The 25803-nt window shown below is 52.1% G+C and overlaps 11 protein-coding genes across 11 annotated transcripts; 7 read left to right on the forward strand and 4 right to left on the reverse strand.

Annotated features, from left to right (window-relative positions):
• Positions 1-1038: 1038 nt before the first annotated feature.
• Positions 1039-1637, forward strand: Z520_01656 (uncharacterized protein; the record flags this gene model as incomplete). The annotated part of the gene is made up of 2 exons (XM_016772172.1): positions 1039-1202; positions 1268-1637. The coding sequence occupies 2 exons, from the start codon at positions 1039-1041 to the stop codon at positions 1635-1637; spliced, it is 534 nt and encodes a 177-aa protein (XP_016637311.1).
• A 901-nt stretch (positions 1638-2538) lies between these two features.
• Z520_01657 (uncharacterized protein) lies at positions 2539-3651 on the reverse strand (the record flags this gene model as incomplete). The annotated part of the gene is made up of 1 exon (XM_016772173.1): positions 2539-3651. One exon carries the CDS (start codon positions 3649-3651, stop codon positions 2539-2541), a length of 1113 nt encoding a protein of 370 aa, XP_016637312.1.
• A 512-nt stretch (positions 3652-4163) lies between these two features.
• On the reverse strand, positions 4164-8039 carry Z520_01658 (uncharacterized protein; the record flags this gene model as incomplete). Its single annotated transcript, XM_016772174.1, has 2 exons — positions 4164-4404; positions 4459-8039. 2 exons carry the CDS (start codon positions 8037-8039, stop codon positions 4164-4166), a joined length of 3822 nt encoding a protein of 1273 aa, XP_016637313.1.
• Positions 8040-8386: 347 nt separating this feature from the next.
• On the forward strand, positions 8387-10478 carry Z520_01659 (uncharacterized protein; the record flags this gene model as incomplete). Its single annotated transcript, XM_016772175.1, has 2 exons — positions 8387-8639; positions 8695-10478. 2 exons carry the CDS (start codon positions 8387-8389, stop codon positions 10476-10478), a joined length of 2037 nt encoding a protein of 678 aa, XP_016637314.1.
• A 1220-nt stretch (positions 10479-11698) lies between these two features.
• Positions 11699-13243, forward strand: Z520_01660 (uncharacterized protein; the record flags this gene model as incomplete). The annotated part of the gene is made up of 2 exons (XM_016772176.1): positions 11699-11842; positions 11894-13243. 2 exons carry the CDS (start codon positions 11699-11701, stop codon positions 13241-13243), a joined length of 1494 nt encoding a protein of 497 aa, XP_016637315.1.
• A 2219-nt stretch (positions 13244-15462) lies between these two features.
• On the forward strand, positions 15463-16338 carry Z520_01661 (uncharacterized protein; the record flags this gene model as incomplete). The annotated part of the gene is made up of 1 exon (XM_016772177.1): positions 15463-16338. The coding sequence occupies one exon, from the start codon at positions 15463-15465 to the stop codon at positions 16336-16338; it is 876 nt and encodes a 291-aa protein (XP_016637316.1).
• Positions 16339-17662: 1324 nt separating this feature from the next.
• Z520_01662 (uncharacterized protein) lies at positions 17663-19037 on the reverse strand (the record flags this gene model as incomplete). The annotated part of the gene is made up of 3 exons (XM_016772178.1): positions 17663-17890; positions 17976-18877; positions 18941-19037. The coding sequence occupies 3 exons, from the start codon at positions 19035-19037 to the stop codon at positions 17663-17665; spliced, it is 1227 nt and encodes a 408-aa protein (XP_016637317.1).
• Positions 19038-19646: 609 nt separating this feature from the next.
• On the forward strand, positions 19647-21414 carry Z520_01663 (uncharacterized protein; the record flags this gene model as incomplete). Its single annotated transcript, XM_016772179.1, has 2 exons — positions 19647-19746; positions 19796-21414. The coding sequence occupies 2 exons, from the start codon at positions 19647-19649 to the stop codon at positions 21412-21414; spliced, it is 1719 nt and encodes a 572-aa protein (XP_016637318.1).
• A 209-nt stretch (positions 21415-21623) lies between these two features.
• On the reverse strand, positions 21624-22541 carry Z520_01664 (uncharacterized protein; the record flags this gene model as incomplete). The annotated part of the gene is made up of 1 exon (XM_016772180.1): positions 21624-22541. One exon carries the CDS (start codon positions 22539-22541, stop codon positions 21624-21626), a length of 918 nt encoding a protein of 305 aa, XP_016637319.1.
• Positions 22542-24344: 1803 nt separating this feature from the next.
• On the forward strand, positions 24345-24788 carry Z520_01665 (uncharacterized protein; the record flags this gene model as incomplete). Its single annotated transcript, XM_016772181.1, has 1 exon — positions 24345-24788. One exon carries the CDS (start codon positions 24345-24347, stop codon positions 24786-24788), a length of 444 nt encoding a protein of 147 aa, XP_016637320.1.
• Positions 24789-25063: 275 nt separating this feature from the next.
• Z520_01666 (uncharacterized protein) lies at positions 25064-25758 on the forward strand (the record flags this gene model as incomplete). The annotated part of the gene is made up of 2 exons (XM_016772182.1): positions 25064-25135; positions 25573-25758. 2 exons carry the CDS (start codon positions 25064-25066, stop codon positions 25756-25758), a joined length of 258 nt encoding a protein of 85 aa, XP_016637321.1.
• Between the last annotated feature and the right edge of the window lie 45 nt (positions 25759-25803).

A 25803-nucleotide genomic window follows, 5' to 3' on the forward strand; every position in this document is an offset into this window, starting at 1 on the left:
AGATAATCTCGAGTCTGCCTGAGGTAATGATAGAGCCCAGGGATCTACGGTACTCTTTCGCATGATGCAGGACTTTGAGCCAACCATTTGAGAAGTGCCAAAGGGCCTGTTCCCAAGAGCGACACTTGAGAAGGAGAGTGTTTGAGGCACAGAAGTTGTACGGAGTACATGCCACCACATCAGCAACCGCATCTCCATGTATTGTATGTACATTGCATAAACGTGCTGGAAGCGCTAGCCACGATGCACATGCAAGGGAATGACTGGGAGGAATCCATAGTGTTAAGGACCTGGGGGACGGGGACGCATTGTCAGGGCGGGAAGCGAGTGATGCGTATGCAGGCGTTTATGGCTGCACATGACTGTATATTTATGCCTGAAGGATGGATACCAAGGTACTTGGACATAATTAACGTGATGATAGCCATCTCACCATGTTTATTTACTTGGTACCTAGGTAGTAGGGGTTGTATATCCACCCCTCGCCGCCTTGATCCGGTTGCCCCAACCCACCACCGCCGCAGCCAATTCTCCACTCTCCACCACATGCATCCATCATCCACCAAACACCAAACATGACGCCGCGTCGTGGCCGTTTCCCATTGACCCAGCTCGCCAACTTGAGAAACCGACGCTTGATGAACCACACACACCGCAGCCACGTCTTCCTCTCCTCTCGCTCGGGAACATTTGCCGTCTTGCAGCCCAACTGCTCAACCTGACGCACCGAGAACATATCATATGCCCGCAACAGACTGGAACATTCTTAAGCGCACGCTCACGGCCCCCATGGAGGAGGGACCTCGTCTGAAAACGCCTTGAAACTCTCCAGCCTGCAAACAATAAGACGAAGAAAAAGCCACACATCTCTCGCGCCGATTGCACGCTCGAGTCCACTACGTCGTATCCCTTGATCACCAGACTTGCGATCCAGCACCACGCAGTAAAATACCTGCCCACAAACGCACCTCGTCCTGAGCGCAGCGTGGGCCGCGCTCAGTGCCCTTGCACACCCTTCCCCACCACTCGCCCAAAAAGATGGCGACAGAAGTTATAGTGCGCGAGTCGCGCCGGCGGTATATCTGGCCCGAAGTCCAGCTGAATCTATGGATATTCATCGTGTTGGCCGGGTCATCTACAGTATTAGGAATCAATGCGTGGTTCATCGCCGTACAGGATCAGTTGAGTATAGGAGTACCTTGGTATGCTTCTTGATCTATGGGAAGATGTGCATGGACTCGAGCATGTGCTGACATTGGGCCAACAGGCTGTTCCCCTTTGCCGTCATCTGCGGCTCCCTCACCATCCTCTTCCTCATCGTCATCCTCATCCTCGCCGCGCGCCGGTTACTCATCCCCGGCATCATCCTCCTGGGCAGCTTCGTGCTCTTCGTGCTGTGGGTGACCACCCTGATAGAGACGGCCATCCAACTCTACGGCGACGGCAACGTCAACAGCAACTGCAACAATTTTGTCCAGAACCAAGAATACCACGGCGTCTCGATAGAGACGCTGGCGTGGCTAACGCAGAGTAACATTTGCGCGTGTTGGAAGGCCAGCTTCGCCTGGAGTATAATACTGGCCGTGCTGTTTCTGTGGATGATGATCCTGAGTTGGCAAGTGCAGAACTACGATTGAGGATGAGAGAAACGAAGGAGACCAGCAATGTCTTTTCTTTTGTTTTGAAGCCTGCCTCTTATCCTATCTAATGTGCTTGTGATGTGATGTTTATCTGACGTGGTTCTTTGGGCATTTCTTTGGGACATGGATGTGTGATGCGATATACGGGAGTTTTCCAAAGTTCTTGTTTTTTTCTTCTTTTTGGGTGCGAGGGTCACGATATAAAACGTACACGGCGCATGCCAACACCACCTGCAGGGATCTTTTCTGTTTCCTAGGTCTGGAATACATATTCCACAACAGGATGGAAAAAGCATACAAAGAGAGCACGCGTTGTTGATTGTTCATTTTATAGTTGTTGCTGTGATGGAAATGAGATGTCCTCAACCAGGGCAGAATCCCTTGGGACTTGGGATCTTTTGTTGAAGTGAATAGGGACCAGAATGAGGGCTCGATGCTCCTCACGGTCCCCTTCACTCAATGAAAATCCCTTGAGGGGGGAAGTGTGGTAGCAATGCATATTGCCTGATGGATCAAAAACAAGAGAAATCTTTTAAGCATGCATAGCCTGTGTGTGTGTATATTCAGCGGGGCTCCTTTGTTCTTGTTCAAACTATTTAGAACACCCACGTCGTCAGCCTCGTTTATAACATTCCGTCAGAGGCCCGTCGAGATAGGTGTCTCTCTGGCTTGCAATCCTGCCGGAGACGTTTCTGCTCGGATGGTTCATTCCTCTTTATAATGCAGACAGCTCATCAGTAGCCCTGGCTGATATTACTGTCTGTAGCATTGGTGACATTGCACCTGTGGCCCAACTTCAAAGCCTCCCTTTTCCATCCGTATACCGAGTACATATTGTACCCAAAGTACCCAACGAGCTGGAACCACGGAGTAACCATTCATTTACCGACCAAATCAATCACTCTTCCTCCATCAACTCGGCAATCTTCTTATTCATAAACTCGGTATCCTCAGGATTCAACCCCCCACCAGCAACATGGCCCCAAATACTCTCAATGACAGCCAACCTGCCGTGTTTGAGGTGCTTCATCTCAATCTCCGAGTCCTCGGGTGGGAAGTACTGATCCGTCCTGCAGGGCATGAGGAGGACCTTGGCCTTGATACTCGCGAGAGCTTTGGCGTAGAGTTCATCATCGGGGACCTTGCCGCCTAATTCACTCATCGTTTTCTCCCCTTCTCCTGGAATGACGGTCCCGACATCGCCCATCTGCCACATGCGGGCAAGAACCAACAGATCCTCCGCGTCCCAGGCAAGATATCCGTCTTCGCGCATACGCATCCACTCCTCCACACTCCCCGGGTGCCCTTCCATTTGCGTGAAGCGGCGCTCGCGGAACCACGCCGTGCTGGTCAACCAGGCGCCGTAGGCGCGAGCAAAGGCCCTCAACCCGCGCTTGGGCACGACCTCCTTCAGGTTGATACCGACATTCTCCCCGCGGGCGATCTTCTCCTTCATGGCCTTCCACGCGACATAGTCAATCGAACTGGTCAGCGCGGCGATGGGACCCTCAAGAAACGCATAATTGTGCAAGCTCGTCCTCGCCGCCGAACATATCACCACGATCCTCTTCACAATTTCCGGATACATGACCGCCCAGTGGTACGCCTGCTGGCCTCCCATCGAGAACCCCACCACCGCCTCCAGCTCCCTCGCCTTGAGGTGTTCCGTGACGAGGGAGTGCTGCGCGCGAATCACGTCCTCGTACCTCAACTCGCCGACCTCGGGGAAAAATTTCTTGTTCGAGGGACTCGCGCTCTCGCCGTTCCCCAGCATCGCCACCACGACGACGTGGTACTTTGCCAATGCGTCATAGGGCGCAGATGTGAATGTCAGTGTCGTGTTGATCAGGCCCGAGTAGCATGTCGGGATCAGCACCACGCCCGCGGTGGAAGATGGGTTGTAGCTGCGATAGGCCACGCGCACGTCGTGCAGGGTCGTGCCGCTCGAGAACGAGAGGTCGTCGATCGAGTAGAACTCGACGCCTGTCGGGTCGTAGTTTGGTCCGTTCATACTGCTGTTTCGGGAATCACTCTCTCAGAGGGGGTTTTGGCTGTGCTGTCTCTGAATTGATATACACTAATAGATGCCCAGAAATGGACAATCTGTGGATGGAGCAGCGAGTCCCAATGTACTCCAATGGCAGAGATGATCAAACCTCCCACGAATATCGCTTGACGATCAGAACGTCCTCGGATCTCACACAAAATCTCTCGATTAATTATAGCAAGATTAGATACGGCACAGAGGGGGAAGAAGAACCCGATGATGCAACACAACAAGAATCAATGGCGGGATCGACGCTCTTCTCCGCTTCTCGTGGCCATTGAAACGAGAGAACCAGGACAAAGGCCGGTTGATGATGAAGATGGAAAGCATGTCTGTTAAAAGCTCCAATTCACTGGAGGCTGGTCATATAGTCGTTAGCCTGAATAAAGGCGCCAAACAATGCAAAATCCCCCCATGCTTGACGCCAACAACATACAATGCTCGTAGTACTGACAACACTCTCAAGCCAATGCATCTCAAATCACCAAAACACGCCTAGTCGAACGCTGCTTCGATTGCCTGATTCGTATTAACTTCAGCTCTTCACCGAGCAGCCTCGCCTCTCTCCACTGTTCCTCCATCTTGCTCATGCGGATGGCTGCCATGACGGCCAGCACGCCAGCACGCAGTTTCTGCACCGGCTTCAGCTTGACCTCATACTTGCGTTTGTCAAGGGCCACGCCCATTTCTCCCAGTATATGGAGATCGACTTGGTTGCTATCGATTTCGTCAGCACCGGACAAAGAATCAGAAGGAATGAAAGGAACATACCACTCGACCCTCACAGCCTCGCCCTGCTCGAGGAACGCCTTGCTCCATGCCAGATCCTTTCGCAGGCGTTCTTCTCGTCTGCACTTGGCTTTCAACCACATAATTTCTTTGATCAGGCCCTTCATCTCCTTTGCTCGAATCTCATCTTTGCTGGACTTGCCAGATGTGAGGCGCTCTAGCATATCTTCATACTTGTTCTGCAGTGCCTCAAGCTCGTCTTCCACAGCTTCAGCCTTTTTGTTGGCCACGCTGCGCTCCTCCCGAAGACGTCGGAGCTGATGCTTCATTTCACGCGCTTCATCATCACGGGCCGAGATTTGCATGGACAAGTCATTGACTTCTTCCCGTCCTTCCCGCAAACGTTGTAATTGCGCTTTCAGATCATTAATCTGTCTATCGCGTTTGCGGATGCTTGATGAGAGGCGTTGTGTCTCGCCGTCTTTGTCGTGGAGACGATTGAGCTGCTCCTGCAATTCATCAACAAGGTCATGCTGCTCAGCAATCTTCGCATTCAATGACTCAACCTCTGCCGTTCGAGACTTGATCTGAGCATGCAGATTGACCAGCTGATCCTCGTCGGTAGAACCTCGACGGGCGGCGCGCTTCAAGTCGCGATTCTCAGAGCTCAACACCTGAACTTCGGCTCGAATATCGATGAGCTCTTGTCGAAGTCTTGAGACTTCTTTCGAGTGCGACGGAGGAGGTGAGACGGAAGGTGATTTGGCCTTATATTGTGCAAGCTTGGCCTCATGCAGCTCACGCTCGAGCTCGTTAACCTGCATCTTCAAGTCCCGGTTGGCTGCTTTCAGATCTGTTTCTCTTTTTGTGGCTGCTGTTTCGTTCTTTCTTGCTTCGACCAAGTCGTGTCTGAGACCAGATATATCTCCAGCTGGGGATGCCACGGTCTTCGAATGATTGTCAAGCATACCCTCCAAATCTTTGATTCGAGTCTCCAGACGAGCAACCTTGTTCTTTGCGGACGTTAATTCGCGATCCCTGTTCTCTGCACTGAAGTTTCTCTGGTTCCGCAGCGAATCTATCTCCGCGTTTAGACGATCCTCTTCCTTGCTCGCTCGCTCAAGCTCGGCGTTGATCTCATCCTCCAACGCTTGATTAGCTTCTTGGAGATTGTCGCGCTCCGTCGTCAAACGTGCAATGTCTTTCTCGAGCTTGAGTTGGATACGCTTCAATTCTCGCTTTTCTTGGTCCGTCCCGAAAGTGTCGTCGTTGGATTTCGAGGCATTTTGAAGTTTGCTCTCGAGAGCGTCGCGTTCCTGTTCAGCCTTTTCAAGAGACATGCGTGCATCCTGCAAGTCGCTCCGGAGTTTTGCGAGCTCCGTCTGCAGAGACTGCCTTTCTTGCCGCATCTGCTGGATCTGGGCGTCAGCGTGGCTGGAGTATTTTTGTTGTTGTTTCTCGGCGAACTCGTGCTCTTGCTCAATATCTGCCTGTAGCACCTCAATTTCTTCCTCCAGCTCAGCCACCTTTTCTCTGAGTGCGGCCTGTTCCCTGATCGAAATACGCAGCTCTTCTTTGGCATTGTTCAGTTCCAACCTGTTTTCATCTGACGCGGTTCGCTTGTTGGCGAGATCTTGTTGGAGCTCCTCAATCTGTTTGGCCAGTACCTTCTCTTCTTCGTGATGGCGTTGCTTCTCGCTTTCGAGCGCCGCTTGCAGCTTCATCTCACGGCCATTGATTGTCCCTTGCGCATCTTGGAATTTATCCACCGTGCGTTGCAGCCCATTGGCTTTTTCTTCCGCTCTTTGAGAAGCTGCTTCAAGCGTCCGTTTCTGTGCTTCCCACTCCTCCAGATCAGCCGCATGGTCTCGCTCTTTCGAATGCACTTCACGGTGTAACCCGTCGATTTGTTCGTTGAGAAGGTCGATTTCTTGCTTATGCTGCGATCTGAGGAGGTTATCATTCTGCGCGGAGTGTCGTCTCTCGTCTTCGAGAGCAGTCTCGAGGTCTCGGATTGATTTTTGCGCTTTGGAAAGGTCCCTCTGCAGATCCGCAGATTCCTGGGTCAGCGCATCGTGACGTGTTTGTAAAAGATCCTTTTCTTCAACCTTGACTTGCAGTTCTTTCTCGACGGTCTCGAGTTGTTTGGTCATGTTGCTTAGTTTGCGTTCCAATGTGTCACGCTGTTGCTGAGATTGATCAAGGTCTTGCTGGAGCTTTCGAAGTCCTGACCCTCCTTCCCGCTCCAATTCTCGAACTTTCTCACGCAGCTGCCGCTCTGAGTCTGACTTCTGCGCAAATTCGGCCTGCAAGGCATCATGTCGTTCCTGCAAATCTTGTAAATCGTCCTCGAGTTTATTTGTCTTCTCTTCAAGCTGTCTGCTTAGTCCCTTGGTTGTGAAGGACTTATTGGCCATCTCGTCGCGCAGCTCTTCTAGGTCTTCTTCGGCTTTGCGTTTTTCATCCAGAGCCTCTTCCCGACCTTCCTTTGCTTCTTGTGCTGCTACCTTTGCTCGCTCGAGGTTCTGCTTGAGATCTTCGATTTCTTGTCGTGCAGACTCCAGCTCGTCCTCAATTTCAGCGGCATCATTTGATTCCTTGCTCGCCTTTGCTTTTAGAGCATCGATCTCATCATCTTTCTCGTCAATCTTCCGATCCCTCTCTCGCAGATCAGCTTGTAAGTCTTCAATCTCATCTTTCAGCTTGTCGATCGTCGATTTGCCATGGTCTTTTGCAGAGTCTCTCTCAGTTTCTAGTGCTTTGATCTGAGTCTCTTTTGCTTTGACTTCGGTACGGAGGGTTTCAAGCTCGACGCGGACACTTTCGTCCACGTGTTTCCGTCTAATTCGTTCTTTGAACTCTTCAAGCTGTAACCGATAGACCTCCGCATCTTTCTCAGCCTGGGCAATATTCTTCTTGAACTTATGTAGTTCGCGCTGCATCGTGATCCTATTGACCTTCAAATCGGTATTCTCTTTGAGTGCAGCTTGATTGAACTCATTGCCTCGCTTTGACAAAGCCTCCTCTAAGAAATGTATCTTCATCTTCAGGCCGAAATTCTCCTTCTCAATCTTGTCGATGATACTTTCTTGCTCGCGTAACGTCATCATGTTCCCATCATTAATAAGTCCGGCCGCATCTCGTCCTGGTAGTTGTGCGAGGGGTGTGCTTTGTGCGCTGCTGCTGATCTGTTGAGGCACGGGAGTGTTGTCAACTGCATTTCCAGCTGAACTTGAAGTGTGTTCGCTCGCAAACTGCGATATATCACCGAGTCTTGGGCCTCCAGGCGTGTAGCCATTTTTGAGGAAGGACGGAGTTGCCTGAGCGCCAGGCTTTTTGTTCGAAAGGCGGCGTGCCATGTTCTTCTTAGTGGCGCTTTGCATGAGAGGTGTGAACTCAGAGCGAGGCTGGTTGCCATTTGGGAGCAGGCGCAATGGATCTCGTAGTCCAGCTCGAGGAGTCCGGAGGTTGACGCCCTGGGCCTTCGCATTTCTCATTTGGCTGATCAAGTCGCGGTTTTCTGCCGGTGCTGCAAAGGACTTCTCAGGCGACCCCAGACCATCCAGGCCATTGGTGATGTAGGAGGCATCGGTCGGGTGCGGTGTGTTGATATAGTCGGCCATCGTGGGTGGACGTAAGTCAAAGCCCTAGTGACTTAAGCAGTCACTTCTAAGTTTCAGGGTACAAGACCAGGGCAAACAAGTAACCATACTCTTTTGTTTTTGAAGCGGTGATGCTTTTACGGTACAGTGACAAGAGTGAGTACCTCGCGGTTCAATTGTTGCTTGTTGTTGTTTAGTCAAAAGAGGAATGGTCCGGCCAGCGGGCCTTGGCACCCACCGAATGATATCATTGGCGGGATCGGCGGGCATTTGGCAAGCCTGCAAGACAAACGATTCTCAACTGCGAATTTGCCCCTCGCCATCTGCGCAGTCACCTTCCAGCCTGCCTGAAACTGGTTGAGTACCTAATGTCTGCGACAGAGGAAGATATTGCTTGGTTTCGCTCTACATTCCATCCCATCCCGAGGCCTGCCTTGCCAGACGACTGCATCGAGTACTCCCTGTACATAGCCTCGCCTGCACTCGACCCAAGCCATGACTCCGAATTGCGACTGCGATTGCGGGAGGTACAGAAGTATGCCACTGAACTCCATCGGCAGTATTTGAAAGACTATATCTGGCAGCGCCAAGGGTTCTCCCTGGAGCTGAACAAAGAGGATGGTGAGGTCTGTACCAGGGGGATACGGACGTCGAAAATAGACTAACAGGGACTCAGGATTGAGTTTCTTGCGCGGACAAACCGAATACGGCGACTCTGTGGAAGACGAATGGGTCATAGTTTGGCTTCTAAGGGAGCTGACGAGAAAGTTCAACGATCTCTGGGTCAAAGTCACCGATAGCGACGGCGAGTTCCTCCTCATCGAAGCCTCCGGCACTTTGCCATCTTGGCTTGAGCCAGATGTGGCCGAGAACCGTGTCTGGATCCATGATGGACAGCTGAAGATCATCAAGCCGGCAAGCGCCTCGAGAAGTTCAAAGCGAACTGAGGAGAAATTGTCGCTCTCGCAAGCCAGGCAAGTCATCTTGAATGAGCCAAAGAGGCTGATGCACTCAATAAGCATGGAGGAAGAAGCATTTTTTCGGCTGCGCAATTATCCCGCTCAAATTTCAGCGAACATGCATCATGCGTTGATAACGATACCTCGGAAACTCGCATATTTGCTTCACCAGAAGCCAGCCTATATTGCCCCTGCAGTGGAAGCCTTCTACCTCAGAGATCCCATCGCGCTCAAACCGCTACAAAACAAAGACAACAAAGCTAGACTGGTCTTCGTCCCTGAAGATTTCGTCACAGTGAGCGTCAAATTTCCTCGCGTGGCATATGCGCAGGTAAAGTCACAGGAATTCCCGGCGCCTGCGGTCTTTGCGGACGCAATGCCATCAGGAACGGATCCAAAGGCACAAGTTCGTGCTGAGACCGGGATGAAAGTCACTTGTGGATTCGAAATGCTAATCTCGGATCCTCAATATCAGGATCGACCAGCTGTGCGTGAAATGAAGATGCTCCTGGACGATCTAGATTCTGGGGATGAGGTACTACCATCGGACACTGAAATAGAAACATGGAGCCAACAAGAGGATGATGAGAAGTGGCTCGATATCAGTTTCGACGATCTCGAGAATGAACTCGGTGCGCGCAAAGGTCAAACCGAAGGTAAAGGAAAGAAGACCGGCTTTGGCGACAAGGCGGCACAGGAGAATCTACAAAGGATAGTGAAACAATTTGAGGAGTTTTTGAACGACGACAAAGCTGGACCAGACGGCGCGGGATTGTTTGGTGAAGACAGTGACGATGATTTCGATGATGACGAGCTCGACGACGATGAAGAATTTGAGGACGACGAAGGTGAGGATAAAGAGGCTAGCTTTGGTGAAGACGAGTTTAGCAAGATGATGCAGGAGATGATGGGTATGCCACCAGAGGTGATGAGGGAGATCATGATGGAGGAACTTGGCCCGGGCGCCGGTGGCCCGGGCGCCGGGGACCCGGCTCATCGATCCGCGCTGAGACCGCCCGCAACAAAGACAGGCACAGTTCGAGGTCTGGACGTGACGGATGATGATGATGAAGAGGAAAGTGGCGCAGACCTGCAGACCTTCATGAAACAGATGGAGGCAGAACTCCGAGGGCATGGCGCCCTGGATCTCGGATCGTCCTCATCCGGCACCAAGCAAAGAGCGATCCAAGGTTTTACGGCAAAGACCGGGAAGCTGCAGCATGATGATGATGGCGAAGACGAAGTTTACGAACTGTCCTCGGAGGACGACGATATCGACAACGAAATCGACGTCAACTTGGCGAGGAATCTCTTGGAGAGCCTCAAGGCGCAGGCTGGCAAAGCGGGGCCCGGTGGCAATCTCATGGGTATGATGGGACTGCGGATGCCGAAGGATGAGCCAGGAGAGGATGACGATGAGGATGATGATAATGAACAAGCCGGACCCAGCGGAACACAGGGCATGACGGGCGGGACGCCGAGGATTGAAGAGCTGGAGTAGACCAACCACCCACATGTGCCAAAAGGATTTGAGTCTTCATAATAATTCATCCTCACAATTCAGATCAATATCCGTCCCTCCCTTCAACGACCCCATACGCACCACCGCCCCTTCCAAACATCTCTCTAATGTTCCCCACGATATCTTCCGGTCGTTCCCACGCTGCGAAATGTCCCCCTTTCTATGCTCCCTCTCAAACACCACGTCGCCGACCGTCCTCGTCCACGAACTGGGCAACACGTAGACATCCCGCGGGAACTGGCTGAGCCCGACACCTTGACCAGTTTGGTGTTGAGCTCTTGGATTCGCGAGTCCCAAACGGTGATTTGATAAGAATGAACTAAAGACGACAGCTTGTACAGATAATCCTGCGGAGCATGGTGATGGATGGACTTGAGAAATATTAAGATGATTTAAGTAGAGGGAATTCAACATCATGAAGGCCTCGTTGACGCTTTTATACACGAGTCACCGGGCCTTCTTTGATCTCTGTGATCGTTATTATAGACTTCACTTCACTGCATCCTACCTCCTATGTTCTTCTCTTCATATAAGGGGCTTATGCTGGCTTATACTGGCTGATGGGTTCTGCAGTACGCCCTCGCAGTCGGAAATACATCGGAGAGGCTACGACTGTGGCCTTGTCTCCACTATGGACAGACAATAAGGAAGTGTGAGGAAAAAAGTGAGATCAAAGTGAACTGAAGGTGAATTTACCACCTCACTAAAATCAAGGCGCAAGGGCAACACATTCCCTACAAGGTACTTCACAAACCCTAGTCCCGATCCCGAGAAGTCATCACGTATTGAACCGCAAGGCGAGCGGCTTCGCGCTGGGTATTACTTTCATATTTACTCCTACGGCCTTAATCAGATTCTGTGAGTTGACAGAAGAACCTAGGATCGATAGGATAGGTATATTGCGCCATGGTCACTCGGCAGACTTTCCTTGAGCCGAGTGGCTGCTCAAATGAGTGACGCCTGACTGCGGTGTCACTTGCTCTAAACTCGCAATTACCCAACTCTCAACACGATGAGAGACACAACCACCTCTCTGCATCGCGCACTTGTGCGTCTGTGTTGCCTGGCTCGAAGTGAATTGATTTACTTCGCTGGAGTGTCGGCTCAGGATTTCGAGACCATTAAGCCTGGCTGAGCACTCTGAATCTACCCCACATGGACGGCCACCCCTCCAAGGCTGGTTGAATGAAGCTGCACCAATGTCGGCTCTCAGGATGAGCAGGGGCTCAGTGCCCCCCCCTCGAAATGTCCAGCAAATCACCAAATCCGCTCAAGAGTATGAATATGACGCCGAAATCCCCCTACGGTACTGGCTTCGGTCTGCGCAAGCGATGCTAAAACAGGTCTATGGCTCCTGTCGCGCTTTTGGAAGCTCGTCACTGACTTTTCCACAGGCAGAGGTTTATATTCGTGAAGGCGACGAAGAGACGACATACCTTCTCCTGTTCAGACATGCCCACCTCATTCTGTCGCAGTTGCCGGCTCACCCGCAAGCTCGGGACAAAGCGAATAAACTGCTGTTAAAAGAGGCAGAGAAAGAAGTCAACGCAAACTTCAAGGTCCTGGACCTGCTGAAGCCCCGAATCAACGAACGGTACGAGCGTTACGTCAAACTCAAAATAGAGAGCGAGGCAAGGCGAAGCGCACAAGCGCAGGACCAGTATGCCAGTGACCCTGCGAGTCTACGGCCGGCCCAGACACAAAGACCCCAACAACTCCAGGCACATGAAAACAAGGAGCTAGCAGTCAGACTCTTGCAAAAGGAGAATTCTAGAAGAGCCGCGAGTCGACAGGCGACGCAGACGTCTGGGAACGATGCAGAGGACTTGTCCCGAAGGCTGCAGGAAATTCGAGCCCGAGTTGAAGGGAGGTCAAATTTCTCTTTGCAGGGTACCGAACGCCGGCCGCTTGCATCTATGGGCAGCAACGTGACATATCAGTATCCGAGTATCCCTGCCCATCATAATCAGCCCGTGCTGAGTTCTCCATTACCTCACGTACTATCTCCCAGCGTGCCAAAGGGAATTCCAGTATTACCTCCAGCACTACCACCGAAACCTGGCAGCAGTGTCGCGGTGGTGCCGCCTCGTCCTGAAAAGTTGACAGAACAGCAGCCTGCAGCAAGAACACAGACACCAGAACCGGTGCACATCTTTGCTCCTGCAGCCTATCTCGAGAATGGCACACCATTACGGACCATATTCCTTCCGCCAACCTTGCGGACAACTTTTCTGCGACTGGCTCACAAAAACACGTTGGCCAATTTGGAGACGTGCGGGTTCCTTGGTGGGACGCTGATCGCCAACGCCTTCTTCATTAGTCGTCTCATTATTCCCTCGCAAACGGCAACATCGGATACGTGTGAGATGACAAATGAATCACAGCTCTTTGACTATGTGGATTCGGAGGATCTTATGATCCTTGGCTGGATACATACACATCCTACCCAGACGTGTTTTATGAGCAGCCGAGACTTGCATACTCACGCGGGATATCAGATGATGCTGGCAGAGAGCGTGGCCATTGTGTGTGCTCCGAGCAAGGGAGACACAACTCACGGTGGCGACTGGGGAGTATACCGTCTAACCGATCCTCCAGGGAAGAAGACCATTCTCAGCTGTGAACAGCCGGGAATCTTCCATCCGCACAATGTTGAGAATATCTACACTGACGCGCTCCGACCTGGACACGTCGTGGAGGCGAAAGGGATGGAATTTGAGGTGGTGGATCTTCGAGATAAGTGATGCCGCCTTTAGATCTGATGGTGGGAAAACTGGCTCGCCAGTCGCCACATTGTGCCAAAACGGGCGGCAATGGGTCAGTCTATTGCAAGGGACTTTTGAACTCAGATACCGGCAAGGGATTACAATCAACAAGTGCATAAGCAAGGTGCTGGGGCCGACTTGTTGCGAGTATATATCTACTTGGCCTGATATTGGCATTGATGCACGCCATATGGAGTTCTGGCTGATTGATATGGAGATGAATAGATGATTTTGTGCAATGGTGGCCTCGAGGACGGTTTACGTGGTACGTGGTACTCCATATATGTTCCAGAAATACCAGCTCGATTGCAAGCCATGGCCCACAACTTCACGGGTGTCACTGGAGACTACATACAGCCAAGGCAGATTCTGCCTTGCACATGTCCTTTTCACCTTTAATCCCCTTCTGCAAACGATTGTTGTGCATTTCAAACATGGGTATGGGAATCCAGTTATCAAGCGAAATCAAGCCGCGGGCAAGCCACCAAACGCCACCGCTCTGACCATGCCAGAAGAAGCGCGCACCAGCAACTCACAACAATGCGGGCTGCCAATCGGATCAAGATGAGGACCACGAAACGACGCGGCCTTCTGGATAACTGGCAGCGTCCCTTGCTGCGAAGAAGCTGCTTGAAGCAGTCGAGGCGTCTCGTTGTGCTCCTAGTCCAAAGCCCCTCACGCCATCAAAAGCGCCATACCCGAACGCCACTCAGCGATTTCAAACTGGGGCTGACGGAAGTCCTAGGTAGCAGCGGATTGAGCAAATCAGAGCCAACGTTGCTCTGCAAGGCCGCGCACACCAATGCAGGAACATGCTCGAATAATAATAATGCTGTTCCTGGTGCCTCGGCAGGATCCTGAAGTCAGAAGAAGGGCTTTTGTTTGAGCGTGTCAAGAAGAGACCGAATTCTGTGATATCTGCGCTGCCAGGAACTCATCGCATCAAATGCTATAGACTCCTTGCAGCAGGTGATTGACCTTGATCAAAATAGCATTAAACATCCAGGCTCCAATTCCACTTCATCAAGATTCGAGTTGAAGACATAAAGTTACTACCTAGAGAAGTCAAGATAACGTGGGCGAAAGTGGCTTGTCATGTGGCTTGCAGTGGATTGGACAGGGAGGTGGATGGTACCTGGCTAAGCTGAGCCGGGGGGAAACACCCCGCCTAAAAGAGTTAGCAATGGGGAGCTTGGGGGCACCACCATGCCTAAAGCATGGATAGGCGTTTGACAGCCAATTTCCGAGGGGAGCCATTTTCTGCTGCCGCTGTTTCTTCTTTGCGCAGGCCCCTCTGAGGCTTCTCTCATTTGCACGGTGAATGCTCCAATCCCCCCCTGCCAATGCCCTTACGTGGTACCCAGCATTTGGCTCAATATTGTCTAGAGAACCAATTGAAACATCAAGCCTGCTCCCCTAGTGTCACCCAGCATCTCCTCTTGCCCTGGTCGCGTCAGGCACCGCCATTGTCCGTCGCCGGTCAGTGCTCCATCTAGCTTGATTCCCTTCCCTTCCAAGTCTTGTGACTCTTCCTCTCTCCAACCTGCACCACCACAGAAACAAACCACCACATTCCTTTCGGCCAGCACAACAACCTCAACACATCGCCATCGAGGCAACGTGCAACAGCGCAGTCAACGCCGTCTAGACGCCCGCCACGTCTCAACTGAGACCTCCTTCTTACACTCGCTCAGCTTCAATTACTACTTTGATCGACTTCTCAGGGGCCTCTGTGTATCAAGTCTGAAACTCAACTTGCATTCCCAGCCAAGCTCCCCTTTACCTCCTCAAACAGACCCGAAGACGGACCTCCCTACAGAACCGTAAACACCACCATCTCACTCTCTCCTTTGATGTATAATCGGGGACCTGGTTGCTGAAGGTTAACAAAAGAGCACGGGAGAGAAAAAATAGCAGTGCGGGTCACTGCTGTGAAGGAGAACAAAGAAATTCTAGCTGCGCCTTTCCAAGTGACTGGCCTTCACCTAGATTTGACTGGGTTACACGACGAGGCACCACCTGACCGAACCTTGAGTAACTTCGACCTCACCTTCGACGACCTCGAATCTTTCGACCTACACGTCTCTATCATCGCGTCGAGTTCAAGGGCCACAATTCTGTGATTCTTTCAGCGCATCGATAGATTTGAGCCGCGTCATTCTTTTGTTCAACCCGTCTTACCAAGAAGACCGCGAATCATGGCACGATCACTCCTCCAAGCCGTTGCTCTGACTGCGGCTCTCGCTCTTTTCACAACACCAGTATCAGCTCAGTCAGCATCAGCTTCCCCGACATCCACAAACGCCCCCAAAGCGATCCAAACCCTAGGCTGCTACAACGCGGTAGACCCTTTGAGCTCGCAAGGAGACTACACCTTTCAAACCTCAGGTTACTGCCAAGGAATATGTGTGCAGTTAAACAAGCCTGTGATGGCCATAACTGGGGGATCAACGTGTTATTGTGGTAACGAATTGCCGGCCCTTGATGCTGAAGTTGCCTTGAGCAATTGCAACTCACCATGCAACGGCTACTCCCAGCAGACTTGTGGTGGCATCGGCTACTGGCAAGTGTACCTTACTGGATTGACCGCAGACGTTGAAACCGCCCCGAACAGTACCAGCAGTTCGAGCAGCTCATCCCCTACCCAGTCCGGTGAGGGCTCGAGTACAACCCAGCCTGCAGTCGTTACCAAACCGGGCGAGACCATTGTCGTGACGGCTTCGGCTTCGGCTGCCCCTGACAAATCATCATCTGGCGGAAGCAGCAAGGTTGGCATTGCAGTCGGCGTTGTCGTTGGTGTCGTTGGTCTCGCTGGCATTATTGGAGGCGTCCTCTTGTACTTGAGACATAAGAGGAACCGCGAAATTGAAGAAGAACACCGTCGTAATGCAGCGGTCAGTTCGTTTGTCGGATCAGGGAAGTCAGACAAGTCATCGACGGATCAGCGCCTTGATCCCTCGATCTACTCACATCGTCGACAAAGCATTGGTAGCATCGCCGATGAGCGAGATTTCTCCAGGAGGATATTGCAGGTATGTGGATTGGTCCTGACAACAGCTTATGAAAACCGCTAATATTTACTAGGTGCGAAATCCGGATCGAGAGTCAAAGTCATCTGCTATGGCCTAGTGGCAAGTGAACGTCGACTTTATTCCCGCTGCCGATACGAGACAACGCGGATTGTACACCACGGCAGGGAGACGACAGTACTCATCTGAAGTCGACATACACTACCATTCTGCTATGAATCTCTTCCCTTACCTAGAGATTGCTGAATACCCAATACATGCAGCAAAACTCCACAACACGCACACTGATGACTGAATACTACGATCCAGACACCCCGCCCGGACCACACCCCCTGCTTTCTGCATTTCAGCAATACAATTGAAATGATGAACGATCCTTACCCGACAGCACCATCCAGTCTCTTAACTCTCGTTTGCTGTTCGTTTTAGATTTTTAGACCCCAGTCTCAGGTGGTCGATGGCATAGCTTTGGCGTCGGTGGTTTGTTTGAGTATATCAGGGGGATGTTACCGCTGCAGGGGAGCGCTGACAAGGTTGGAGGAGAAGGGACAAGATCTGGGTCTGAGAAGGGTGGCTTCTCAACACTCGCATACCCATGCTTGCATTGCTATTGAGAGTGTGTGAGCGGTGGTCTCAAGCATCGTCACACGAGAAGGGAAAAGGTTACCAAAACAGGAACCCACCTACTAATATGTGCATGGGGCAAGGGCCGAAGTACTCTCACAAGTACTTTTGTCCCCAAAAGTCTTATCGCGAGCGTAATGTCTGATAGGAAAGCAAGCATCGGGAGGAAGTGGGCGAGGAGATATTCCGGGGTCTCTGTCACGAAGTCATGGCCTGGCAGGTGGCTGTGTTTGTAAGTGTAGATAGAGATTTTCTCTGCCTGTTTTTGTACCACCACCACAAATACTACCATACCATCATCACCAAGTATCCATGACCCAACCTGTGCCCACATACTAGACGCGTATCGTATACCTAGGTATCCTAGATACCCGTGCACCGGCGTCCCTTGGGCCGTGGAGAAGAGTTCAACCTGGATTCTCTGTGGCAATCTAGCTCTTCCGTCCCTTTGCTATGTCGGCTGTCACCTGGGTAGTTGTCTCTCGGTCTACTCCTTACGCCTTCTCATCTCCATCCTCTTCGTGCTGTCAGGCACCGTGCTCCTTTTATCGTATATCGTCGTGTCGGTCGGTGGTCATCATCGCTCATAGTAACGTCGTCAAAGCTGTCCCGTTCTCCGGTCCCTCTCGGTCCGTCTTAGCTGAGAACTGTGCAAAGTTGGGTCGTCTATCGTCCATCGTGAAAATAGTATAGTCTCGCCACGACTCCTCGCTTCTCTTTGGGACCTCTCAAGTTCCCCACCCTCTCAACTACCGCTACCCACACCCGCGGCCTTCAGGATATCACCCACGGTCCAGCCAGGTCCACCAGGGACGATCTCTCGCCAGGTCTCATCTGGTACACTGTCTTCAGGTGGCAACAGTGACCAATTCGGACTGGGTTTATCGGGGGAGAGCCACTTGAAGTCGTCGATCTGGTTCCATTGGTTGGGCACGGCGGAGGGATCTTCTTGGGACTCGGAGATGAGGTCACTCTGTTCCCCAGCTCGGTCAGTAATTCGCATAGTGAAGAGGACGAAAGGCGAGCGAAATCGGAGCTCGAGAGAGTAAGCGACCTACATGGAACTTGGGCAATACAGCGAACCTTATACCCTTGCAATTCTCAATAATCGGTCGACTCGTGCAGTGCAAGTAGACATCCACGTTCTCACAGTCGTGCATGCGGAACTGGCGGCATTTGAGCACGAGTACGCTGCTCTTTACGCCTGTGATGTGTGCAGGGCCGGAGACGGAACCACAGAGTATCAGAGACGAGGAGACGGAAGTGATGGTTATACTCGCGAAGGGTGCTGTGGCGGTCGTGGGAACGGATAGATCGACCACACACCCACTGAGCTTCGAGAGCGAGCACGGTGTTCGCGTGTTTGGGGCCGACGAGGGCAGGATGATGTGTGTGCCAGATTGATTTGAGATGGAGGTTGAGGTTGTCGTTGTGGATAACGATGGGCGGTCACTGTCTTGTGCAGGGTCGGTTGGCGGTGGCTGTGCTTTCATTTCGGTATTGATCGTGACGGAGGTTTCGTCTTCTTGTCTGGGTTCCTCATTTCCCTCGGGTATTGCATCCTGCTCGTCCTGTGCCCTCTCGTTGGCGGGGGTGTTGATGTAGCTAGGAGTATTGACAAACGAGGGATTGGAGGAAGGCGATAGATAGCCTGGTACACCTCGACGTTTCTCTGCCGCCAGCTCGGCAGCATCGCTGAGGGATAGGGCGGAAGGAGATTTTGACTTGAAGGAAAACTTGGGTTTAGGAGCGTGAGACCTGCGTGTTTCTTCCAGCTTCTCTTGCAGAGCCTTGATAGCCTCGCCGTAGGTTCTCTGATCGTAGGGTGGGATATAGCCTGAAGCGTCCTTGACTTCGCCAGATAGTCGCGTGATGCCAGCGAGGCAATGGTCCATGGCATCAGAGCGCTCGCCGCCTATGAGGGCAGTTTCTGCGAGACGGTCCATTTCATCTTGGAGAGCTGTCGTACAGTTTCCCTTTCGTCAGCCACGGTTTCTTTGGCAGCGCAGAGGACGCACTGTACCGGTTATTTCATGCTGAAAGTAGTTGAAGAAACGCTGTTGATGGGAGAGCTCGCCTAGGGGGTCGGCGACCGGACGAGTCTGTTCTTGAGTCTCCATGGCGGTGGTTTGAAGTCAATGCGAGGAGAATTGAGTGAGGCACGCAACAATGTGGTATGATTGAGATGGGGATCTGGAGATCTGCCGCACTCGCTTTAATAGGCCTGTCGTGTGGACAGAGACAAGGGCACTGAGGGTCGAGATAGCGTGGTGATGTGCAAGGAGCCATGACGAAACTTCTGCTGTCACTGAGCGGTGGGTGGTGCTTTAGCGGTGCGGGGGAGGCGTAATGGGGGCTGAGGGGCACCAACCACACCCAAGGCACCCGTGGGATGGCCAAGTTGTAGGGTGGAAGTAGTCGCCGAGTCGGCCACCGATTGGGCGGTCCAATGGGCTGGAGGAGCAGCGTTGGGTAAAAGGCTCACCCACGCCGCCCCTAGAACACCCCCAATTCCGTGCAGCACAACTCGCCAATGACATTCGAGGGGTCTCCATTTCCGCGTCCTTTTGAACCCTTCGTCTCGCGTTTCTTTGCCATCATCATTTCTGGGATATTCGGTACCAGGTACGGAGTAGGTGTTGACGATACTGCTTCTGGTTCTCCCATTCTATCCTGTTCCTCGTTTCCAACCACTGAGGTCCCTGCACCATCTCCCTTCTTTTCTGCGCATGCTCCAACGCTCTTTTGCACGTTGCGCTTCAACGGTTGCCCAGAGGACTTTGAGTCGTGGCTCTGGTCGTTATGAGATAACCAGTCAGCCGCTGTGTGGTAAGCTGTTGACATCTGTGGTCCCTCTGTCTTTGCTAACCTCCTGCAGACGATATCCTCAAACGACTTCAGACCAGCCTCCCTCCCCCACACACTTGCGATATCATCGATATCAACCCCGGACAGGGGCTTTGGTCCAAGAGTCTGCACCATCTTCTTCAGCCTCGACGGCATGTTCTCGTCGAGTCTGAGTTGGAGAAATATGCGGAGCATCTCCAGCCCTTGTTGAAGAGCCATGGCTCAGCATATCGGCACGCCACCCTTCTTGAAGATGTGTTTGATCCTGGGAAACAACTATTGACCCAATATGATGTGGAAAAGGCTGCGTCGTTGGAAAAGCCCCCTGAACATAACAGATCCTTGTTGATGACGGTCAACCTTTCCGGTACAAAGATCAGTATTGGCGGTTATATGGGCTCTCCGAGCAAAAAATTCTTCGACGAGCTCTACCTGTCACTTCTGTCAAATACACACACCGGTTTCTTTCGTTATGGTCTAGTCAGGGTGTTGGCATGGGTTCCGGAGTACGAAAAGGATACTTTCATCCCGCGGACTGTTCACACGCGCCGGAAGCAGACTATTATGCTTGAAGCAACCACAGACATTACCGAGGTTGCTGGTGCATCGACGGAGACCAAATCGACAAGACATAGGAAGTGGCCTGATCTTGAATTGGAAGAACTTGCAGTAGTTGACGCTAGAGCCAAAGCTATTCCGGGGTATAAGATACCAAAGTCGAGGCTCGAGAAGCCTCCGCCGCGGGAGTTGCTCACTATTGAGCCTACTCCTCGAAACTTGCGAAAAGCAAACTTCACCTCCGACGCAGAGTGGGTGCCCAGACTGCTCGAGTTAGACAGACGGATAAAAAAGCAGTATCCCCATTGGTATCGGCGTTATGCATCAGGCGAATCCATTCGCAAGCTTGGCCTCAAAACGCCCCTACACAAGGAATGGGGAGAGCTTCTGCGGCGGGCAAAAACCACACGCAAGACCCATCTGAAAGCAGTCGAGTTGGTCAACCAGGAAAGACAATTGATATCGGAATGGAAGCTTGAGATATGTACCGCTACGAATCACCAACTTGACCTCGCCACCGAAATCTCGTTCCAAGAGCGCGCTGAAGCCATCAAGAACAACCTCAAGGCTTTCAACCGGACGAACAGAATCTTCGCGGAGAAGGCCATCGACGACTGTAGAGCCTGGGACATGTCACCACCTGTCCTGGCCTGGAATCGACGGGAAGCTCACCCTTTGATTGCGCACGACGGCGAATTTGATGCTCCGCGTCGGTATATGGCCCTACTGGATGTGACACCACGAGCAGATTTGATTTCCAAAATCGACAATTACGATAAGATGGTATGCTTCCGCTACATTGTAACCCTTCTCTCTCTATCCTTGTCCAGGAGCGTTGCTGCAGCTCTGAGGACTCTGGTCCATGAAGGGTTGAATGACTTTGTGAAGACAATTCCAGGGATTCATGATCCCACCAAGGGAGGGTGGTATGATTTGACCACGCTGCGGGTGAGAGTCTTGCCAATGGAAATGTTTGTGGAGATCGGTTTGGCATATGAGAAGTGGCCGTTTCGCATGACTACAGAGGCTATCCTCATGGCAAATTCAGATCCCAACGCCGGATACAGCGGCGACGAGGACGATATGAAATGATGCATCAACCGGTGATTCCATCAAAGATATTGTATAGCATATGCGAGGACACACTCGCCTTGAACAATGGCCAATAGCTACCGATAAGTGGCGTGCCGTATGCCCATATCAGCTCTCCAGACTTGTTCTGGTCGTCTTACCTTTCCCAACTACCCTGATCTTGTTTATAAGATGCCCCAGCAGGAGAGCCGCGCTGATGCCCTCCATGCTCATCCAAACAGCTGATCCAGCACGTCCCTCGTGGTCATGACCTTTGCGAACTCGCCCTCGAGACTGGCGAGATGGACCTGTTGGACTGTCTCGGCGTCGAACCCGCCCTTGTTGAAACACGCGGTGGCGTCGCTGAGGACGACGATCTTGCCGTCTTCAGCTTCTGCGTCGTCTTCCTCTCGTGCTTCCACTCCTTCTCGGATAGGTCGCCGCCCGTGCCGCGTCGTCTGCTGCACCACGCCCAGGTCCCTCGCCCACCGCACACTCGTCGTCACGCAGTGATCCGTCGCGATCCCGCAGACGACAAGCTGCTCGATACCCCCGCGCTGCAGGATCGTCTGTAACTCGGGGTTGCCGAAGGCCGTGTTTGTCGATTTGGAAAGGACGTGCTCATTCATCGTTGGCGAGGAGGACTCCAGCGGCCGAGAGGTGTGGCTCGACGCTGGCGACACCGCCGCCGGTTCCGCACACGGCATGAACAGTATCCCGTCCTTCTGCGCGGCGCCCGAGATGTGTAGTGGCGATAGTGGGTTCGTGGATTTGTGGTAGATATGTATGATTTCTATCGTATGAGGGTATGGGAGCTTTGATGGGGTTGTAGTTGGGGCTGGGGTGTTGGATTCAGTGGCACCGGTACTGGCACAGACCGTTGCTTTTTGATGGGAAGAAGAAGCCAGGGAGGATTCAGGATTATTGCATCCCTTGGACTCGAATGTGCGCGAGTTGTACCCTCTGCACGCGGCCAGGATGGCCGAGACGTTTTCCTCCAAGCTGGGTGTCGAGCGCTCGGTGCCGTAGAAGCCGTGGCTGGTGTTCAGGCCGCGTTGGATGTCGATCAAGAGCAATGCGGTGCGGGCTTCGGACGCGGCGGAGAGGTAGTGTTGGCTTGCTGGGTTCACGGTTGTTTGACTGGACATCTTTTCTTTATTCTTTCACAGAACGTTACCGATGCCGCTGCTGGTGGTGATGGTGAAAGGTGGACGGAATGCAGTATAGCTATGCGGGATGTGGATATGGAATCGCACTTCAGATGGATATAATATAGTCAACGGGCTTGAGAGTATTTCCCCTTGTTGAACGTTTTGGCCAACCTCTCAAGGTTAAGACTGTACTCTATAGAAGCCGTACCTTGCTTGAGTACTAAGGGAAAGTTTTCTGACGCGGACCATTGGATCGCCAGATCCTGGCTTTGGTTACCCGCCTACCTCAGGTATGCATCAGGTCGTTTCAATAGGTGCAAGGGAGGTGCGAGCGTTGGCCAGTCGAACGATTCATTTGAATTGCTTCTGCCTAGAGGAATCTTGCCTGGTGTCCAATGAGGATACAGTTCCCGGATCCGAGTACGCTGGTAACAAGGCGCAACAGGCAGAGGACGATTGTGCGAATAGGGGCGATATGTGGCATATGGCTGGAGGTTGAAAGAGAGGAAAAATTGGCCTTTCCTCCGATCACAGCGTGAGCAGCAACCAGAGCTTGCAAGGAGAGGTGAAAGGCAGGACACAGGTAGTATGCAGCAGAAAACTCAGCCTTGCGCGTGGGTCTACAATTCGCTGAGGAGCTGCAGCCCAGTCGCATCCTAGCAATCAGAGCAGATGCGAACCAAATGCGCAAGGTCGTCCTCGATTAAAGCCAACAGATTGATGGCGGCGGCCCCTCACTTCCGTCTCATCGGAACTGCCAGAGGTCTCGCCATCACACACAGAGCAACGAAGCATGGTACTGTGGAAACTAATGGCCAACGCCTCAGGATGCTGTGCCTAGGAGATTCCGACCATAGCACTCAGCCGCTTTTTTGTCTCGATGGCCCATTGTCAGATGGAGCAAAGGTCTTCTCTGCGGTCAAGTAGCTGTCAGCCATTGCCTGAATTCTGTTGAGGGGAGCCCGATCAGAGCGCTAATACTCCGTCAGAAAGCATCCTGTAAGATCTCTGCTGGGAAAAAGGTGCAGACTCGGGCAGCAGAGAGCTGGGGAAAGCCCCGTCGCCATTTCCGAGAATGAGTAGACACGAACGAGGACGTCCAGGGCGGAATGCTCTGAGGAGGCTCGCACTACGGACCGGTGAGTTCAGCAACAGCAAAGCTTTGCTGAGTGGAATACCACTCTCGGTACACTTGTGCCTCTTCAAGACAATAAAAGCTCGTCATGGCTCCTCCTGAGAGGGACGTCGTGGCAGCTAGCAAGGAATTGAGGACAACGAAGGGAGGTTCATCATACTTTCGGCCTTTAGCCGCGGTGTTTTGGAGACCGCTAAGACATGACTGTGAGGAAGTCAAATTTTCTTTCTTCTCTGGTTTCTGGGACGCACAAGGCTAAATATAACAAAGCACCGTGTCCAGCACGAGTCAACGTGAAGATGCAGAGGTTCTGTGTGGTTCCATGTCGGCTCTGGACTTGACAAGTCAGACCAACCGCTGGTTGCCCGCCTGTAGGAATGGAGGTGCACCACCAAGACTCGTGAATGGCTGACGTGAGGCCTGCCTTGGCCACGAGGCTCCCAAAAGAGACCAATTGCAGGCTTTCATTTGGTATATGGCTTTGACAAATGCAATGGGTACCTCAGGCAACCATGAATATGAATTCAATGGGTATCAGTAGGTATATAAACAGAGCCAGGCTCAGGACTCACCTTCATTGTATCAAGCCAGCAATTCGTTCTTTCTCATCTCAGCACTCGTTCCAAATCCGCAGTCCTGCATTTAGGTCGGACGCCCCAGCCATCATGTCAATCTTCAAAAAGATCTTGCCAGCTCTTCTCCTTCTCCCAGCTCTTGGGTTTGTGTCTGCCTACCCAAGTCCGGTCGCTACGCCCCAGTCCTCGGACGACACTGATCAAATCACCTGCTTTGAGCAGGGAAGCGGATTGGTCACCGCTCAACAAGCCAACGATCTCGTCAATGAATTCAACCGCCTGATCTGCCAATCCAACCCGAACGCACCCTTAACTCTCAACCCGTTTGAGGGGGTTTCGGTCGATGATTCATCCGGAACAATCATCTTTCAGAATACCTTGAATATGGTAGCAGCACCACCTAACTGTGGTGAGGTTGTGGGCGACTTTCAGAAGCTATTGGCTCAGTGCTTCACCGGTTACGGTAGCTATGGTGGCGTCTTGATCGAGACTGCTGGCGGTGGGAACACCCAGTATGTTATCAAATCGCCATGAGCCCGGAGTATGAGGTGTTCGAAGGTAAACGAGCGGAAGCGGAAGGGGACATTGAAAACGATATACAGCCAGCAATATAGTTGCGGGAGATCAGATGTACCTTCACCTTCCATTGGGGATGGCCTAACTCATTTGAGAGCCGAGATAAAAGTTGTTGAGTATGGAAGTATACGACGTCTTCAGAACCCTCTGAACTGATTGTTAAGAATAAAAGGTTGTGGATCGGGTGTCCCGCTTGATGGTATTCATGCTGAAGGTCAATACTGTAAACAGTCATGCTTAACATAGGCAATCAATCAGTCGGCAAGTACAACCACTTGTCTTCGTGTCCGTTCTGCGATACCGGGGTATGTTCTTTGTCTTTACAAAGTGGTGATTTGTGCTGCGAAATCAAGCAGATAAGCAGGGATTGGTGCAGGATAAATCATCTGAAAAGATAACAGGTGGCTGATGGAGGTCAAAGTAGAGAAGAGAGGACAAGTTGAAGGTGAGATGGGAAAAGCAACGAACCTGCCCGCTAAGATGTTCCTCATTGGGAAAAGCGGTGACGCCGCCCTAAGATGAATGAATCGCCCCGAGGCTGGCGACAAGGCTGAGCCACTGGGGGCGCAGGTGCCCGCTTGGAAAATGCACTGCCGTTATCAGCTTATACAATTTTACGCCCTCGGAAAGACGCTCGATATGGCAACACAAGACGCTTGCGCATTCTACAAAGTTAATGGCTGATCTAGCGAAGCCGCTCACACGCCTGTTCGGAATGAATTCTGACTGCCTTTGAGTCCAGGATCATTCTGTCTACGAACAGTACCATGGAATTGTTTTGTCAACAGACGAAGGAGATCGGGCTGCCAGACTGCTGGAGAACAAGAAAGCAGGCTTGATGAAGCACCACGGTCCTCTTACAGTGGGGCAGACCGCTGAAGAGACAGACTTCTGCTATGCAAGCTTGGAAAAGCGTTACTATAACTAGGTGACACTTAATGCTATGGCGGCGGGTCGTGGCCCTCAACTGAAA

This window comes from Fonsecaea multimorphosa (genome assembly GCF_000836435.1).
Source record: "Fonsecaea multimorphosa CBS 102226 unplaced genomic scaffold supercont1.2, whole genome shotgun sequence".
NCBI lineage: Eukaryota > Fungi > Ascomycota > Eurotiomycetes > Chaetothyriales > Herpotrichiellaceae > Fonsecaea > Fonsecaea multimorphosa.